At 45.1% G+C, this 18,831-nt stretch overlaps 1 protein-coding gene across 10 annotated transcripts in view; it reads left to right on the forward strand.

Moving 5' to 3' along the window:
• Window positions 1-18,831, forward strand: part of SLC41A3 (solute carrier family 41 member 3) — a 66,592-nt gene that overhangs the window by 11,675 nt on the left and 36,086 nt on the right. For 8 of the 10 annotated variants that reach the window (XM_087431614.1, XM_087431616.1, XM_087431607.1 and 5 more), the window contains one exon: window positions 5,655-5,941. The exons of 1 other annotated variant lie outside the window; for it this stretch is intronic. In XM_087431614.1, coding sequence (XP_087287740.1) covers window positions 5,687-5,941 — 255 coding nt within the window. In that variant the 5' untranslated portion in view covers window positions 5,655-5,686. The remainder of the gene's footprint in view (window positions 1-5,654; window positions 5,942-18,831) is intronic. One more of the 10 variants, XM_087431615.1, reaches the window with a different exon arrangement.

The following is an 18,831-nucleotide window of genomic DNA, read 5'->3' on the forward strand; positions in this document are numbered from 1 at the left end:
CAGTTGTCTCAGCACCATTTGTTGAGGAGACTCCTCTTTCCCCATTGAATAGTCTGGGCATCCTTGTTGAAAATCAATTGACCATAGATGCACGGGTTTCTTTATGGGCTCTCAATTCTATTTCATTGGTCTGTATTTCTTTTCTTAATGCCAATATCACACTGTCTTGATTACTCTAGTTTCATAGTTAAGTTTTGAAATCCCAGAGTGTATATCCTCCAATTTTGTTCTTTTTTCCAAGATTGTTTAGGATTCTGGGGCCCTTGCATTTCCATATGAATTTTAGGATCAACTTGTCATTTTTTCCAAAATAGGCCACTGGAATTTTGACAGGGATTGCAATGAATCTGTAGATTAATTTGAAGAGTATTACCACCTTAGCAGTATTAAGTCTTACAATCCGTGAACACAGAATATCTTTCTATGTATTAGGTTTTTAAAATTTTCTTTCAACAATGTTTTACAGGGTAAAAGTTTTGCACTTCTTTTATGAAATGTATTCTTAAGTATTTTTATTCTTTTTGATGCTATTGCAGATGCATTTGTTTTCTTAGTTTAACTTCTGGATTGTTCATTGCTAGTGTATAGAAATAAAATTTTTTTTTGTATTGATCTTATATTCTACAACCTTGCTGAACTTGTTTAGTAGCTGTAATAATTGTGTGTGTGTGTGTGTGTATATGTATGTATATATTCCTTAGGATTTTCCATGTACAAGATCATGTCATTTGTAAATGGAGGTAGTTTTACTTCTTCCTTTCCAACCTGGATGCCGTTTATTTCGTTTTCTTGCCTAACTGTGCTGGCTAGAACCTCAAGTACAATGTTTAATAGACGTGGCAACAGCAGGCATTCTTGTCTTATTCCTAATCTTAGGGGGAATGCTTTCAGTCTTTTACCATGTTTGTTAACTGTGGGTTTCTCATAGATGCCCTTCATCAGGTGGAAATAATTCTCTTCTATTCCTAGTTTTTTAAGTGTTTTCTCTCATGAAAGAGTGTTGGATATGGCCAGATGCTTTTTCTGAGTCTATTGAGCTGATCATGTTTTTTCCCTCCATTCTCTTAATATGATGTATTGTATTTTAAAGATTTTATTTATTTATTTTTTCCCCCCAAAGCCCCAGTAGACAGCTGTATGTCATAGCTGCACATCCTTCTAGTTGCTGTATGTGGGACGCGGCCCCAGCATGGTGGGAGAAGCGGTGCGTCGGTGCGCGCCCGGGATCCAAACCTGGGCTGCCAGCAGCGGAGTGCACGTACTTAACCGCTAAGCCACGGGCCGGCCCTGGTGTGTTGTATTTTACATTGATTGATTTTCATGAGTGAACCAACCTTGAATTCCTGGGATAAATCCCACTTCATCATGTTGTATAAACCTTTTTTATATGCTACTAGATTCAGTTTGTGAGTAGTTTTTTTCTTTTCTTTTTTTTTTTTTTTTTTGAGGAAGATCAGCCTTGAGCTAACATCCATGCCAATCCTCCTCTTTTTTGCCGAGGAAGACCAGCCCTGAGCTAACATCTATTGCCAATCCTCCTCCTTTTTTTTTTTTTTTTCCCTTTTTTCTCCCTAAAGCCCCAGTAGATAGTTGTATGTCATCGTTGCACATCCTTCTGGTTGCTGTATGTGGGACACCGCCTCAGCATGGCCGGACAAGCAGTGCGTCGGTGCGTGCCCAGGATCCGAACCTGGGCCACCAGTAGTGGAGCATGCACACTTAACTGCTAAGCCATGGGGCCAGCCCCAGTTTGTTAGTATTTTGTTGAGGATTTTTGTGTCTATATTTATAAGGCGTATTGGTGTGTAGTTTTCTTTTCTTGGATTCTCTTTGTCTGATTTTGATATCAGGGTAATATTGGCCTCATAGAACAAGTTGGGAAGCGTTTCCTTCTCATCTATTTTTGTGGGGAAAGTTTGTGAATGACTGGTGTTACTTTTTCTTTAAACGTTTGGTATTCACCAGTATAGCCACCTGATCCTGGACATTTTTTATGAGAATATTTTTATTACTAATTCAATCTTTTAATTGTTATAGGTCTATTAAAATTTTTTAGTTTCTTCTTGAGTTAGTTTATGTGTTTCTAGGAATTTGTCCATTTCATCTAAGTTTTCTAATTTGTTGGCATACAGTTGTTCATTGTATTCCCTCATAATTATTTTTATATTTATAAATTTGGAAGTAATGTTTTCTCTTAAGTATTTGAGTCCTCTCTTTTTTCTTGGTCAGTCTAGCTAAAAGTTTTTCAATTTTGTCAATCTTTCCAAAGACCCAACTTTTTATTTTGTTGATTTTCTCTATTGTTTTTCTATTCTCTATTCCATTTATTACCATTCTAATCTTTATTACATCCTACCTTCTACTTTTTTGGGGAGATGGGGACGGTTCATTTGTTCTTCTTTCTCATTTTTCTTAAGGTGAAAGATTAATTTATTAATTTGAGCTCTTTTTTAACATTGACATTTACAGCTATAAATTTCCCTCTAAGCATTGTGTTCACAGCATCCTGTAAGTTTTGGTATGTTGTATTTTCATTTTCATTCATCTCAAATAATTTTCTGATTTCTCTTATGATTTTTTTCTTTGACCCATTAGTTATTTGTGTGTTGTTTAATTTCCACATATTTGTAATTTCTCAAATTTTCTTTTCTTATTGATTTCTAATTTCATTCCATTGTGTTTGGAGAACATACTTTGTATAATTTCACACCTTTTAAATTTGAGACTTATTTTTTGCCCGATGTATGGTGTCCATCCTGGAGAATGTTCCATGTGCCCCTGACAATTGTGTGTATTCTGTTGTTGGATGGAGTTTTTGTTTTGTCTTTGGTTCTTTTTATTCCTCTATCCTTCATTACTGCCTTCTTTTGTATTAGATGGATATTTTTTAGTGTATCTTTTTTATTCCCTTGTCATTATATATATGTATGTTATTTTCTTAGTGGTTGTCCTGAGGATTACAGTTAGCACTTTAGCTTATAACATTCTAATTCAAAATAATAGAAAGTTAATTTCACTAGTATATAAAGAATTTCTTTTTATATAGCTTTGTATTCTCCTCCTTTGTGCTCTTATTGTCACATAAATTTCATCCTCATACATGTGTGCCCATCAACACTGATTTATAATTATTGCGTTATGCAGTTGTCTTTAAATCAGATAAGAGAAAAGAGTTACTGACAAAAAAAATACATTTATACTGTTTTTTATATTTGCCTATGTAGTTGCCTTTACTAATGCTCTTTGTTTCTTCATGTGGATTCAAACTGCTGTCTACATCCTTTCATTTTAGCCTGAAAGACTCCTTTTGGTATTTCCTGTAGGGCAGGTGTGCTAGTGACAAATTATTTGTTTTTGTTTATCTGAGGATCACTTAATATCTCCTTCATTTTTGAAGGATATTTTCGCTGCTTATAGAACTCTTGTTTGACACTTTTGTTCTTTCAGTACTTTGCATATGTCATCCACACGTCTTTTGGCCTCCATGATTTCTTATGAGAAGTGAGCTGTTAATCTTATTGAGAATGCCTGTGCATGATGAGTCACCTCTCCTTGCTTCCAAGATTCTGTCTTTGACAGTTTGATAATGGTGTATCTTGGTGTGGATCTCTTTAAGTTTATCCTACTTGGAATTTGTTGAGCTTCTTGAATGTGGAAATTAATTTTTTTTGCTGAGGAAGATTGTCCCTGAGCTAATAACATCTGTGCACATCTTCCTCTACTTTGTATGTGGGTTGCCGCCTCAGCATGGCTGCCAACGAGTGGTGTAGGTCTGCGCCCGGGAACCGAACCCGGGCTGCCAAAGCAGAGCATGCCGAACTCAACTACTAGGCCATGGGCTGGCCCCTGGAAATTAATGTTTTAAATCTAATTTTGAAAGTTTTTGCCCACTATGTATTCAAATATTCTTTCAGCCACCTTTTCTTTCTCTTCTCTTTCTGAGACTCCCATTATGCATATATTGGTATGTGCTGTGGTGTCCCACAGGTCTCTGAGGACTTGTTCATTTTTCTTCATTCTTTTTTCTTTTTGTTCTTCAGACTAGGTGATCTCTGTTGACTTATCTTTCAGTTCAAGGATTCTTTATTCTCACTGCTCAGATCAGCTGTCGAGCTCCTCTAGGGAATTTTACATTTTGGCTATTATATTTTACAACTCCAGAATTTCTATTTGATTCTTTTTAAAATAATTTTTATCCCTTTATTAATATTCTCTGGTTAGACTTCATTTTCATACTTTCCTTTAGTTCTTTAGAACATATTTTTTTCTTTTGTTGAACATATTTAAAATAGCTGATTTAACGTTTTTATCTAGTTAGTCCAAGGTCTGGGCTTCCTCAGAGATAATTTTTATTAATTGCCTTTTTCTCTGTGTGTGGGCCATATTTTTTATTGACAACGGGACATTTAATATAGTGTGACAACTCTGGAAATCATAGTCTCCCCTCTTCTCAAGGTTTGTTGTTATTGCTGCTTGTTGTAGTTGTTGTTTAGTGACTTTTCCAAACTAATTCTTTAGTCTGTATTCTTTGTTGTACATTGCTACTGAAGTCTCTGGTTAGTGGGCAGGTGATGATTGGTTAGAGATTTCCTTGAACACCATGCCTGGAATTGATAAGTCTCCCAGTCTTTGCTGAGGGGCTCTGTGTGCATGTAGGGGCACACCTTCAACATTCAGTCAGGTAATTGACAATTCTGCTCTAGCCTTCACTTTCTGCTTGTGCAGAGCCTCCAAATCAGCCAGAGGTGAGAGCTTAGGGCCATCTCAGGTATTTCCTAAGCATATTCCCAGCCCAATATGGGTGGTCTTCTAGATTCCTGGGCATGTGTAGAAACTTTTCAAAACCCATATAAGCATCTCATTCCTCAGCTTTTACTTTTAGGCTTTTTGATTAGTATATTGTTTACCCCAACTATTATTTACTGCCTCAAGCAGCCATGAAATACCTATAATTGTTTTCAATAAATGTCCCCCAAGGAAAAGGCTTTTTTCACTAAGTGAACCACAAGTCGGGTGAAGTACAGACAGTCTGCAAGTGGCATCTTCCAGTGAACTGCCTGATAGGTCCAATAATGACAGTTTTTTGGGAGTGAGGCTATGAAAGAACTTCAGCCCATTCTGTTCTCTCCAGGCTGTTGGTTTGTAAGGCTGCTGCAGGACTGGAGAGCAGGGGATGGGACTAAGACAAGTTAAAACAACACCAGGATCGTGGATGTTACAATGTTGCTGTTCTTGCTGACAGTCAGCTTTTTCTTGAATAAATAACTTCCTGTGTTACTACAGGCCTTTGATTAATTTCCAGAGATCTGAAAAAGTTGATTCTGACAGTTTTTGCCATTTTTCTTATTGCTTTTATAGAAGAGAGAATTTTCAGAGGTTCTTACACCACCATTTTTGCTGACTCCAATTCATATATATTTTAATACTCTCTTCTGTATGTATTTTTTTTTTTCTCAAACTTGCATATTAAGTAAAACACTGTTGTAAATTGGTGTTGCAGGAAGCCATGTGAAGCAAGCTCTTAGCGAAGTGCTGTGGATTGGCCAGAATGATGCCAGCCTCTGCTGGACAGAAGGGCCTGAGGACTTACAGGGGTCAGCCCCATAGGGGTCAGGAACTCTGCCCTACAACCCCTGTTGCTTTGTGTCTCCCAGGTTAAGGCTGCCAGGGGCTCAGCTGTGCTCAGATGGATGGGACAGAGACTCGACAGCGGAGGCCAGAGGAGCTGGGCCTGCCACTCACCCTCAGCACAGAAGGACTCCCTGCAGCCTCAGAAGATGGACCTTTCAGTGTCCCTGAGAGCCAGAGGGTGGCCCCTAAACCACTGGGGACTGAGCTCAGCAGGGAGACCGCCTTGTCCATTGGCCTTCAGGTGACAGTGCCCTTCATGTTTGCAGGCCTAGGACTGTCTGGGGCTGGCATACTTTTGAGCTATTTCCAGGTAAGAGGGAACAAAATGGGGATGGTGGTGGTGGGGGCACTATCTAATGTCAGCCTGAAGAATAGGCAGCTACACAGTGTGTCCAGCTTGAGGGACGTGAAGCAGGGCTTCCTCTTTTCAAACACCACTTTTCTATAAATGGGCAAGATTCTTTCTTTTAGTTACTGGTGACAGAGACTAAATTTAACCCAGACTAAGCTTTAAAAGACAACTTATTAGCTCATATAATTGAAATATATAAGGGGTTGGATTTCAGGCATGGCATGATCCAGTGCTTAAATGATATGAGAATGCTGGCTCTTTATCTCTCAGCTCTGTTTCATTTTCAGGCAAGATTCAGTACCTAGAGGGGAGGGTGGTCCATGGCAGCCAATCCTTGGTACACGTACTCTTAAACAAAAAGAGAGAGACCTCTTTGTCAATATCCGTATCAATCTCCAAAAAATTGATCACAATGTCAAGTGTCCACTCCTGTTCCAGTCACTGTTCCCTGAGGGATGACATTCCCTGATTGGCCAGCCTGACTTATGTTGTCATCACTCTTTGAGCGGAGGCAGGGCCCCTTGATTTACATGCTGCCGTAATCCCTTAGAGTAAGGACTGAGAGTTACCCATCAGACAAAAAAGTTACAAATGTGCTTTCTGTTCTTCCACTATCAAAGCCCCCTTCCTGGGACCGGCCCGGTGGGGCAAGTAGTTAAGTGCGGGCGCTTCACTGTGGTGGCCCAGGGTTCGCTGGTTCAGATCCCGGGCATGCACCGACGCACTGCTTGTTGAGCCATGCTGTGGCAGCGTCCCATATAAAGTAGAGGAAGATAGGCATGGATGTTAGCTCAGGGCCAATCTTCCTCAGCAAAAAAAAAAAAAAAGAAAGAAAAAAGGAGGAGGCTTGGTATCAGATGTTAGCTTGGAGCTGATCTTCCTCACCAAAAAAAAAAAAAAAAGCCCCATTCCTTTCATCAGCATGATCATCGAAGTCCTCCCTGGAAAGGCATAGTACCCAAGAATGCTTTAAGTCATTACCAGCCAGATCTTTCTTATTAGTTGACAACCAGCTGAGAAGAAGGATTGTCTGGAGTGGGGTGAGCTGGGAGGAGCAGAGCTGACACATCCGACTGATCTGGCCTCTGCCTCACTCACTGCTGCGGGGGCTCAGCGCCAGGGCGATCCCTGTGCCCAGGGAATATAGGCCCTGCCCCTCACTGATTTGGAACCAGTCAGGATTTGAGTTCTAGTCTGCCACTTAGCTGTAAGGCTGGTGGTTTAAATTAGTTTAAACCAATGCTTAAAAATCAGGAGATATCATGTAAAAATCTGAACACCTATTTTCTCTTGAAAACCTGGCAACCCTTAGAACATTGGACCCATATTCCCTCCGGGCCACTGTCAGAGGTTGCTGCCCCCTCTAGGTGGCCTTGTTCTCTGGTTTGCCATAGTCGCCACGACTCCTCCTTGTTATGCGGCCCCAGTTCACTCTGTGGCCTGCCTGGCCCTGCCCCAACTGGAGTTCTCAGTGACCCTTCCAACACCCAGCTGTCCGGTTCCTCAGGACGTCATGGCACCAGTGACCTCCAGCTCCACTCCTGGGTTTCACCTGCACCTTATCAGGCCCCAGAATGGCTGTCTCTCAAACCAGAGTCCCTCTCCCAGTCTGACTCAGCCCCGTTCCCCATGTTTGGTCTCTCTGTGACCTCCAGATCTGTCAGCCCTCTCCTTCCTCTCAGTGACTGGTGCCCTGCAGCCTCACATCCTTCTTTAACCCGTGGTCAGTCAGCACTGCTGTAATGTCAGGAGACCTCAGCACCTGGCTTCCACGTCCCAGGAGTTCCACATCCCAAAGATTTCCTCCTATGAGTTCCCTCTCCCCACCGCACTGCCACCTCGCACCCCAGCCTCCTCACTGCCCTCCTTACTTCCGGTCTCACTCCCTGAAGTCCATTCTCTATACCAGGAGTTTCAAAAAGTCTGTTTTATTGAGTTTCCTATCAGTGTAACATCACTGAGCGTGTGTCCTCATACACACATGCACAGACACATTGATATGTCTACACACACATATGTATATATCACATACATATGTATATTTATACATGTTGATTTATATAGATAGATATTTATACACACATTCATATATATAAATTCCCTATACCTACATAGATTGGTTTAGAAATTATGCACACACACCGTACACATAGGTTTATCAATTACACGTGGAAAGGCAGTATAATAGTATACTATATTGCTTAAGAGCCTGGACTCTGGCTTTGAGTCTGACCTTTGTCACTTAAACAAGGTGATCTCTGTTCCCCAGTTTTCACTTCTGTACGTTGGAACTAAACTGACCCTATAAGGTTGTTAAGAGGAATGTCAAGTGCTTGTAACAGAGCCTGGCCTTAGAGGGCACCCAGTGAGGGTGAGCTGCTGCTGTTCTTGTTGTCATTGGTATTCTAGCACGTGGAGTGCTGTGCAGAGTTTTAAGAACTTAGATAAAAGTTGCAACTCAAAGGATAAAAATTAGGCAGAAATATCCATTCTAGTGTTTCTTTCACCTGCTGTTGGATTGTCTGTGCACCCCACATGGGGGTCACTGCCTGAGCACCACAGCAAGGGACCTCCGCAATGCAGATCACTCTGAGTTTTAAAATCTCTGTCGATGTCTCTACTGCCTGTGGGATAAAATCCAAACTCCTAAAATGGGCGTCTGAGCGTCCTGGGCTCACTGCGGCTGTATCAGTTAGGATGGTTTCAGCCATAGTACCAGAAAACACCACCTATAGTGTGTTAAGTAAGAAGGAAATATGTCATCTCCCAGAGTGAGATTTCCAGTATAGGGTGATTCTGGGGTTAGAAAGTGATGTCGTTACCAACCAAAGATGCCTCCAAGGACCCGGGATCTTTCCGGATTCCTACCAAGTCAGCCTCCATGGATCAGCTTTGTCCTCACGGCCACATCATGTCCAGAGGGAGAAGAATGGACCGTCTGTACTGGTTCCTCCTTAGGCACAAGGAAAGGTCCCTAGGAGCCCCCAACAGAACTCCCCAGCTTCTCACTGCCAGATTTGAGGTACATCCCTCTTCAAAACTAAGTACCGGCAAAGGGAATGGAATGGCCGTGATTGGCTTGGCCTGACTGAGCTGAGGAGAGGAGAGGGTCACCTACCCCACACAGTGGGTTCCTTCTGTGGGGAAGGATGATGGGGCAGTGGCGCCGCACTGGCTCCGTGCCAGCGTGGCTCCTGTCCTGCAGCTGTGCCTCAGCTGCATGTGAACCTCCAGCCTCGCTTCGGCTGTCTCCTCCCTGTCTTCCTTCCCCCAGCCCTGAGTGGAGAGGCCTGCTGTCATCCTTCCTGCCCCAGTTCACACCGGCTGTCTTTCCTGGGGCCTTTCTTGAGGCGCCACGCATCAACGTTTCACCTTCACGCAGGGCATTGCCTCTACAGCTGGTAGGATAGTTGTCATTTCCTGTTACTTTGTGCGTTGATCTCACGCTCTCCCTGGTTTGAACGTAAACTCCATGAGAGTAGAGCCTGCGCGCTTTTTTGTTAATTAATTTTTTTTCCTGGAAAAGGTAAAACATTCATGTTGTTTAATGTTCAAAAGGTTCACAAATGTGCACAGGGACAAGGCTCTCCAGTCTACCCCGAGGCAACCAATGAGCCCCAGTTGGTTGCGTTTTCTCCTGAAGATACTTTGTGCATGTGCAAGCAAGTATCTATATCTGTCCATCTGTCTCTGTACATTTTTTCTCCCCCTTGTACCCAAGTGGTGACAAATGCAAACTGTTGGGGGCTTTGCTTATTTCACTTTAAAATATATTTTGGAGATTATTCTTTATAGATATATTAAGAGCTGACTTTTTTTTTTTATGGTTATTCAGTGTCCCATTGTATAGATACACTAGAATGTATTTAACCATTTCCTTTATGATGTGCTTTTAAATTTAACAATGTGTGAATTTGTTCAGGCTGCCATAACAAATACCACAGGCTGGCTGGCTTAAACAACAGAAACTTACTTCCTAACAGTTCCAGAGGCTGACAGTCTGAGATCAAGGTGTCAACAGAGTTGGTTCCCTCTGAGGCCTCTCCCCTTGGCTTGTAGGTGCCCTCTTCTCCCTGTGTCCTCACCTGGTCCTCCCTGTGTGTGTTTCTGTGTCCTGATCTCCTCTTCTTACAAGGACACCAGTGCTATTGGAATATGGCCCACCCTAATGACCTCATTTTTATTTAATTACCTCTTTAAAGGCCCTATCTCCAGATATAGTTCATATTCTGGGGTACTGGGGATTAGGACTTCAATTTTGGGGGGGATACAATTCAGCCCATAAAACAACTTAAAATAGTGTTACTAACAAATACTGGGGCCGGCCCGGTGGCATAGCGGTTAAGTTTGCACGCTTCAGTGGCCCAGGGTTCACAGGTTCTGATCCTGGGCATGACCTACGCACCGCTTGTCAAGCCATGCTGTGGCAGCGTCCCATATAAAGTAGAGGAAGATGGGCACGGATGTTAGCCCAGGGCCAGTCTTCCTCAGCAAAAAGAGGAGGATTGGCAACAGATGTTAGCTCAGGGCTAATCTTCCTCACCAAAACAAAAAAAACAAAACAAGTGCTGCGATGAATAATCTTAACACTTCATACATGTCTGAATAAATGAGTAGGATAAATTGTTGCAAGTAGAATTGTTGGGTCAAGGATGTGTACACTTGTGACTTTGGTAGACATCGCCGCGTCACCTACCCTAGGGATGGGACCAGTTCTACTCCCTCTAACACCACAGGGAAATGCCTGTTCCCCAGCACTCATTAACAATTTATTTTCAACCTTTTTGATCTTTAACAATCTGATAGTTGGAAAATTGCTTTTCATTATACACTGTTTTAGTTTCTATTGCTGTGCAACAAGATATCCCCAAATTTAGCAGCTTAAATCAGCGCTCACTTATTATTTCGTGGTTACTCTGGGCCAAGAATCCAGGCCCTGTGTAGCTGGGTTTTCTGCTTCAGGGTCTCTCATGAGGCTGCAGTTGAGGAGTCAGCCATGGCTGTAATCTTCTTCCCAGCTCTCTCACACCGTTGTTGGCACGACTCAGCTCCTGGTGGGTTTTTGGACTGAGTGCCTCAGGTCCTCCCTGGCTGTTGCCCGGAAGCCATGGTCAGTTCTTTCCCCTGTAGCTGTCTCCAGATGGCAGTTTGCTTCATCAAAGTGTGCCGACTCTGAGAAGGAGTCTACTAGCAAGACGGAACTCACTATCTTTTGTACCTAATCACAGAAATGACATCTTTGCTTCTCGTGGCAAGAAGCAAGCCACTGAGTTCAGCCCACACTCAAGAGGAAGGGGTTACACAGGAGTGTCAGTACAGGCAGCAGGGACCGTGGGGAGCCACTGTCGAGGGCTGCCTGCCACGTCCATTGTAGCGTAATTTGAGTTTCTTATCTTGAGTGAGTGAGGTTGAATATCTCTGGATATCTCTGTGTATATTCTTAGTCCATATTTCTATGGAGTGGTTATTCTTTTTCTTATTGATACCTAAGGTCTCTTTATATGTTAGAGAAGTCCCTTTAATTGTGATATGGATTGTAAATATTTTTCCCATCTTGCTATTTATCTTTTGACTTTGCTTTTGGTGGTTTTTTACTGTGCATTTATTTTTTTATGTAGTCAGATTAATCTTTCTTTTAAGGCTCTGAGCCTGTGTTCTCCTTAGAAACAGAAGCTGCCTCTTTTACAGCTTTCCAGCTCACACAGGGCAGCGTATATTATGGGGTCAGAGAGTGTTCACATGAGGAAGAAAGAACTCCACGCTTTGCCATGAGTCTTCTCGCTTTGTGTTGTATATAGTAGAAGTTCAAACTCGTGGTCCACAGACATCGTGCTGGTCTGCAGAGCGGTCAGGAACCGCGGGCCCGATGTAGGTGGGGTGGGGATAAAGAGGAGGGAGGCTCCACAGGGACCATGCCTTTGCAAAGACATGGAGCAGCCTAGGAAGGTGGGCAGGGCGAGTGGGCTATCTGCAGGGGAGAGGTGAGGTGGGGAGAGTTGAGTGAGGGAAGACTGAAGACTGGACAGGGTGGCAGAGGGGGTGAGGCCAGCCTGTTGTGATGACCTCCTCTTCACCCCATTGGTGAGGGAGGGCTTCCCACCTGGGGTCATGGGGGTAGCTGAACACATGGCAGCCAACACTGGACAGCTGAGATCACAGCAGGTTGTTAATCACATGTACTCACGGCCCGGGAGAGGACAGCAGACCCCTTGCAGGCCCGCAGGACTGAGCACGCGGGAGCAGAGTGAACCCACGCAGCTGTGGGAGGCACTGCGTCGTCTCAAAAGGGTGGGGGAACCCCTGGTTTCTGCAGGAGGGTGTGACTGGCCTGTTCACAGGCTGGCAGGGAACTAGATCCTGCTACTAAGGGGTAGGAAGGTGCTATCCCCATGGTAAAGAGGGTTGTTGGCTAGGGAGCAGGCTTATGTGCAGGAACAGAATGGGAGAGGAACTTGTGCTTAGGGTATTCGGGCCCTCCTGCTCTTACCCCACATCACAGCAGCAAATAATACTACTAGTCTTAGGCCTTGTGCCACACTGACCCTGTGATGTCTCAACCCCAACGTAAACCTAGGTGAAGACTGGGACCTCTAGGGAATAGGTGAGGAGTCTCCTTAGCAAGTGAAACAGGCTCTTGACCAGGAGGGAGAGGGCCCCATGGTGAACTTATAGGGGTTCCCCTTTGCAGCCAATGAATGCAGTTGAGGAACCTGTGGGGGGTGTGCAGGAAGTGCAGATTGCCAGGGAGCATGAATCCAGATTAATCACTTCTCCCAGCGGGGGTCCATTTGCTACCTTGTAACTTAAATAGGAGTTGTTTGAGGAGACCATTGTGCCTCTCAGTTCAGCTGGCTGCCAGGGTCTAGAGGGAAGGTGGAAGTTGATTGAGCACCTTCCTCTAGAGCCAGCCTTGTGTCTCCTTAGAAGTGAAATCAGGGCTTGGGCCACTATCGGTAATGTCGGAACTCCAAAGAGGACAAGCCGTGTCCTGGTGAGGCCTTATATTGTGACCTTGGTGTCTATAGAGACTTCTGCGACCTTAGTTTATGTCTTGGGTGTCTGTGAGGCAAGAGGTCCCAGAGTTCCTTACCCTAAAAGGGACAACTTTTAGGCAGAAGCCCAGGAGTTTGTAGAAGGTACGGATGGAGCCATTTGCTGGCCGAGGCATCTGGTGCTAAGGTGGCTGCCTAAAGTTTGGCCACTTGTGCTGACTCTTGGGTGGGTTGCATCCTTTATCAGGGACCACAGCATTCCACTGAGCTCCATCATGTGATATGATGGTAATACCACCCATACAGTAAACCAACTCCTTTGCTGTTTACTCAGTTGATCTCAAAGGGACTCCTCATGTAGCCAAGGGATCTGGGGAAGGGGTGACCTCCTCTGGCACTGTGGCATCTGGCAAGGGGCTAAGGGCAGGGGACGCCACCCCTCCTGCAGGTGGGATATGCCAAAGGGCCCAGGTTGGGCTCCATCCTGTATTGCGGAGGCCTCAGTAGCTGTGCCTCCCATGGCTCGCTGGGCAGCTGGGTACGGAGGGCTACAGGCCAGGTGTGTGAGAGCCTCTTTCCAGGAGAGCCCAGGATGCAGCCAGCAGTTGCTGCTCTGTTGATGTACAGTACAGATGATGAGGGCAGTCTCTTGCATCAGAAGCCCTTGGGCAACTTATAGCCATTATAGACGGTCCAGAGACTCAGGAGGCATGAGGGGAGGTTGTTAAAGCTTCTTCTGTGAAGGTGTCTCTGAGGGCACTGCTGGGAGTGCCTCTTGACTTTGATTTGGACAGATTTTGTTGGAGGTGCCCTTTCAAGGCAGGCTGCTTTGCAAGTGACAGCCTCAGTGGGCATGAGTAAAATTTGTAGATGAGGACTGTGTTGCCTCCAGAATCCAAAAAGGACTAAAAGGTACTGGGCTCGTATCGACACTGCTGGTGCTGAGAGGCCAATAGCTGTTTCTTGACAGCCACAGGGATGGAGTTGCCTTCAGTGTACCAAATAATTTTTAGGAGTTTGACCAAGGTGGCAGGCCTTGCCCTAAATGTGGGGTAATGGCCCATTTTCTTTTTGTAAGCTCCTTTGTGAGTATTTGGATGTCCTTAATGCATGTGTCAAATGAGTCTCCTTGGAGGAAGTCATCAGTGTAACGTCAAACCTGTGCTCCTGGAGAACGGTGCATGCAGTTAAGATCTTGCCTGCAAAGACTGTGTGATCACAAAGCTGATGAGGTACTGCATGAGTAGCCTGGAAAAGGTGTCTGGTGTTCCTTTGGAGTTGAAGGTCAACTGCAGCTGAGAGGCTGTTGAAATAGGCACTGAACAGAACATACTAGCCTAACCTATAGTGGCAAAATAATTACTGGTTGCTGATTGGATGGAATCGCTAATCTCAGTAACATTAGATATTAGGTATGGGGGCCTCAGTGGATGGAACCACAGCATTAAGATTGTAGTCCTCCACAGTGAGGCACCTCATATTCTTTCCAGGTTTAAGAACAGGCCAAAGCGGACTTTTAAAAGGAGAAGCAGTGGGAGTAATTACCCGTTTCCCAAGTAGGTCTTGTGTGATAAAGTTCAATCCTTGAAGGCCCTGTGTTAGCTTATATTGGGCTGTTTTAACTATTGTAATTAGGGGGTAGAGGGGAGTCCCATTTTGTCATTTTGTCAAGCCAGTTTGTAAGTTAGACTAGGTGGCAGGAGTACCAGAGAGCGCCGGCCGGATACAGACCACATCCGAAGGCACCTTATTATGCCGGGATTCGGTCGGTTAATAGTTCTTGCCTTGGGGGCCAGGACGGCACTTTTGGCTGGGAGGAGATGGCAGTGCCCAAGAGAGACAACAGAACATGGACCAGGCTAACATACAAGCTGGCCAGCAATCAGTGGCTCGATCACAGGTGGCCTTCGCGGGGTGAGGAGCTAGTTTAACAAGCAAAGAGCAGTTAGTGAGAGCTGTCCAGTCATCCTCGGTCAGCATTGGGTTGTCCTGTTCGTGACGCCAACTGCTGTGATTGCCTCGCCTTCACCCCGTTGGTGAGGGAGTGATTCCCACTCTAGAGTTATGGGGGTGGCTGAACACCCAACACTGGGCGGATGAGATCACAGCATTTTTCAGCCACATGTACTCACAGCCCAGGGGAGGAGGACACTGCCTACTGCACAGGGCCACACAAGGGCTGTGCTTGGCAGCAGAGCAACTGCCAGGGCTGTGGGAGGCAGGCTTTGTAATAACAATATGGTGAGGTGCCTGCTGGTTCCCATGAGAGGGTGTGTTTGGCTTGTTTGAGTAATCCCACGGGCTGGCAGGAACTAAAACCCACTACTCAGGGATAAGTGGGAACTATGCCCGGTCCCCTTGGTAGGGAGGAGTGCTAGGCTAGGGGACCTTGTATGCTGGAGCAGGGAGGGTTGGGAAGGTTGCAGTTAGGCCATTCATGGCCCTCCTGGTTTCACCAGATGTCAAAGCAGGAAATCACAATAATTTTAGACCTTACACTACTCAACCTATGGAAAGCGGACTGGGTTTCTTTTTCTTTTTGTTTCTATGATGCTGTTTATTTGTTCCTTCCTTCCTTCCTTCCTTCACTCATTCATGTAAGACGTGTGTGTGTGTGCCAAAGGATGGCACTGGGCTGGACACTGTGGTGGACATGAGAGCCAGGCCTTGCTCTCATGGCTATCACAGTTGAGGGGTAGGGATTTGTTCAGGGTCACCCAAAAAACCACCTGATGCTTGACCCAGATCCCACCTCCTGCCCAGTGCAGCCCTGGAATCTAGTTCAAGCTCTTGGAGATTTTCCAATGCTACTAAACTATTTTTAAAATCACATTCTTAATTTTCTGGATTATGGCCCAATAAACTGTGTTGATGTATTTTGTCTTTAAGTTGCACAGATAAGTAATTTTTCTCGTGTAATGACATCTTGTATTTATTTTTGGTGACAGTTATGTGTTTTTTTTGTTTTTTTTTGAGGAAGATCAGCCCTGAGCTAACATCCATGCCAATCCTCCTCTTTTTGCTGAGGAATACTGGCCCTGGGCTAATATCTGTGCCTATCTTCCTCCACTTTATGTGAGACGCCGCAACAGCATGGCCTGACAAAGCGGTGCATCGGTGCACACCCAGGATCTGAACGCCGGGCCGCCAGCAGTGGAGTGCGTGCACTTAACTGCTACGCCATGGGGCCAGCCCCACGGTTATGTTCTGATGGTTATAAAAGCAAATAATCACAACAGAATGTGCAGAAAATTATAAAGTAGTCACTTATAAATCTACCACCCAAAGGTAGCCACTTGTAGCATTTTGGAGTATATTCTTCTGAACTTTTCACTGCTTGTATGAATATGTATGTGTGTTTATCTTAATTTCTTATTCGATTTTTGTGTGTGTGTGTGAGGAAGATTGGCCCTGAGCTAACATCCATGCCAGCCTTCCTCTATTTTGTATGTGGGATGCCGTTGCAGCATGGCTTGATGAGCAGTGTAGGTCCACACTCGGGATCTGAACCCGCGAATCCTGGGCCACCAAAGCAGAGCACGCGAACTTAACCACTATGCCACCTGTCTGGCCCAACATTTGATTTTTTTAAATAAAAATGAGAAACATTTTTGTAATGACTTATAATTTGCTTAATCAGGAATCTATTTCTATATGAAATTAGATTGTCTATTTCCATATCTTCTGTACTGATGTGAAGGGTTCAGGGACCCATTGTGTATGATTATACATTGTGTTATGATGTTTGCCACATTCAAAACTATAAAGAAATAGCAGGAATTGCCAAAATCAGAAGAAAGTGGTCGGTTTTGGGGGGCCTCTCCAGCTGTGTGTCTTGGGAGCTGTGTGGTCAGTGTCCAGAGAAACCAGGCTAGCTGAGAAGGGTGCTGTCATAAACCAGCCAGCTCCCTTAAAGTAGTTCACTTCTGCAACTCTTTTCTTAGAAGCTTGCCATTTCCCTCAGCCTCCTGCTCATTCAGACTCTTGTTTGAATAAATGGACCCAAAGCACGGATAGTGGTCAGCAGCAGACGAGAGAAAGGGCAGCGTGTGGACAGCAGGGAGGGCAGTGGAGGCAGTCTGCATGGGGATGAGGAGCTGAGGGTCTTAGTCCTGCCTCTGTACTAACTGGGGGTGTGATCTTGCGAAACCCTCTCAGGGCCCTCGTTTTCTCCTTTGCAAAAATGGAAGGCTGTAGTTCCTGGTGAACATCCTAGAGATGTTTTGCGATTCTGGTGATTGATTGAACACGAAGTGATTCCGTGTGAAAGGGCACTCAGGAGCACGACTGCTGCACAGAGGGACCGGAAGATCTGTCCTTCATCCATTCACTCATGCGCCCACTTGTTCATTGCAGGCCACTGCGTGCTGTGTGTACTGGGCCTGCTCTGTGCTCTCATCGCTCCTCGGGTTTCCTTCAGAGCACTCAGCACAACCATGACTACATTCGCATTCTTAGGGTTATCTACTGTACTGGAAAGCTCTGAACTTGTCTGTTTGGCTAACAGATGTATTGTGGCACCTAGATCAGAGTCTGGCAAACATTAGGCCCTAGGTGCTAATTTGTGGAGCAAATTAATGAATAATTTTCCTGGTTGTGAAGATTGCAGCAGTGAATCAACCAGACTCCATTCTCAAGAGGAGCACAGTCCAGAAGGGAGAGTAGATCCCGTGCCGTTCATGCTTCCATTAGGCAAAGGTACACTTGCCTGCAGAGAAGTTCAGAAAAGCACTTTCGGAATTCTGGGGAAGAAGATGTTAGGCTCTGGCCAGGAAACTGGGGAGGCCTCAAAGATGAGGAGGCACCTCACTTGGCCCCGAGGCCCTGGAAGGGTTTGGCCTGGGTAGTGTGTGGGACCTGCAGAAGGAGTAGCATGAATACGGGCCTGACCCCTGGGAGTGTCTGCAGGAAGCTTCTGTGGCATGCAGTGTAGGACCATGCACTAGGGAGAGAGGGCTCATGTGGATGCTTTTCCCTCAAACTGTGAAGGGTCTTAAATGCCTGGCCACAAAATCTGAACTTTCTCAGATAATGAGTTGATAGCTGTTGAGGATATTTGGGTGAGTGAGTGACTTGAAGATGTAATGTGGGGGTGTTAATATGAAGAGCTTGTGTTACTTCGGGTGGGCAGACGGGTTAGGAGGTAGGAAGGGCCATGGTGAAGGTCGTGTCCATGAGCTGGAGAGGGGCAGATGTGGGATAGATCTGGGGACAGGCAGACTGGGGTGTGGTGCTGAGGTAGTTGGGGGTGAGGCGATCAGAGTGAGATTTGGGTTTCTGGCAGAACTGTTCATTGAGGCAGAAAGCTTGGGAAAGAGGATTTGGAAGAAAGAATTGTGAAAGAGTGAGTTTGAGGTACTTGTCTCCACGACAAGAGTTAAACATAGTCTGAAAGTTCAGGGGAGAGGTCTGGGCTGGAGAGAGAGGTTTGGGAGTTGTTGGTTTATCTAAAATGAGTGAAGTCAAGGGTAGGAATGAGGTTCTCCCAGTTGTCTCCTGCTGTGCAAAAAACCACACCAAAATGTAGTGACTTGTTTAATGCCAGTCATATTCAGTTTGATCACAAATCTGCCATTTGGGTGGGGCTCAGTGAGAAAGGCTGTTTGCTTGATGCAGCATCCACTGGGGTGGCTTGCTAGGCACTGTACCCAATCTAAGAGAGTTCACTTGCATGACTTAACAGTTGCTGCTGGTGGTCCACTGGAACCTCAGCTGGAGCTGTTGGCTGGAGCACCCATGCAGCCTCTCCATGTGACTGACTGGGCTTCCTCAGAGCATGGTGGCTGGGTTTCAAGCATGAGCGTCTCAAGAGATGGGAAGTAGAAGCTGTTAGCTTCTTGAGATCTAGCCCAGAAC

The sequence above is a fragment of the Ceratotherium simum genome, chromosome 5 (assembly GCF_057802395.1).
Source record: "Ceratotherium simum simum isolate JZ-2026a chromosome 5, ASM5780239v1, whole genome shotgun sequence".
NCBI lineage: Eukaryota > Metazoa > Chordata > Mammalia > Perissodactyla > Rhinocerotidae > Ceratotherium > Ceratotherium simum.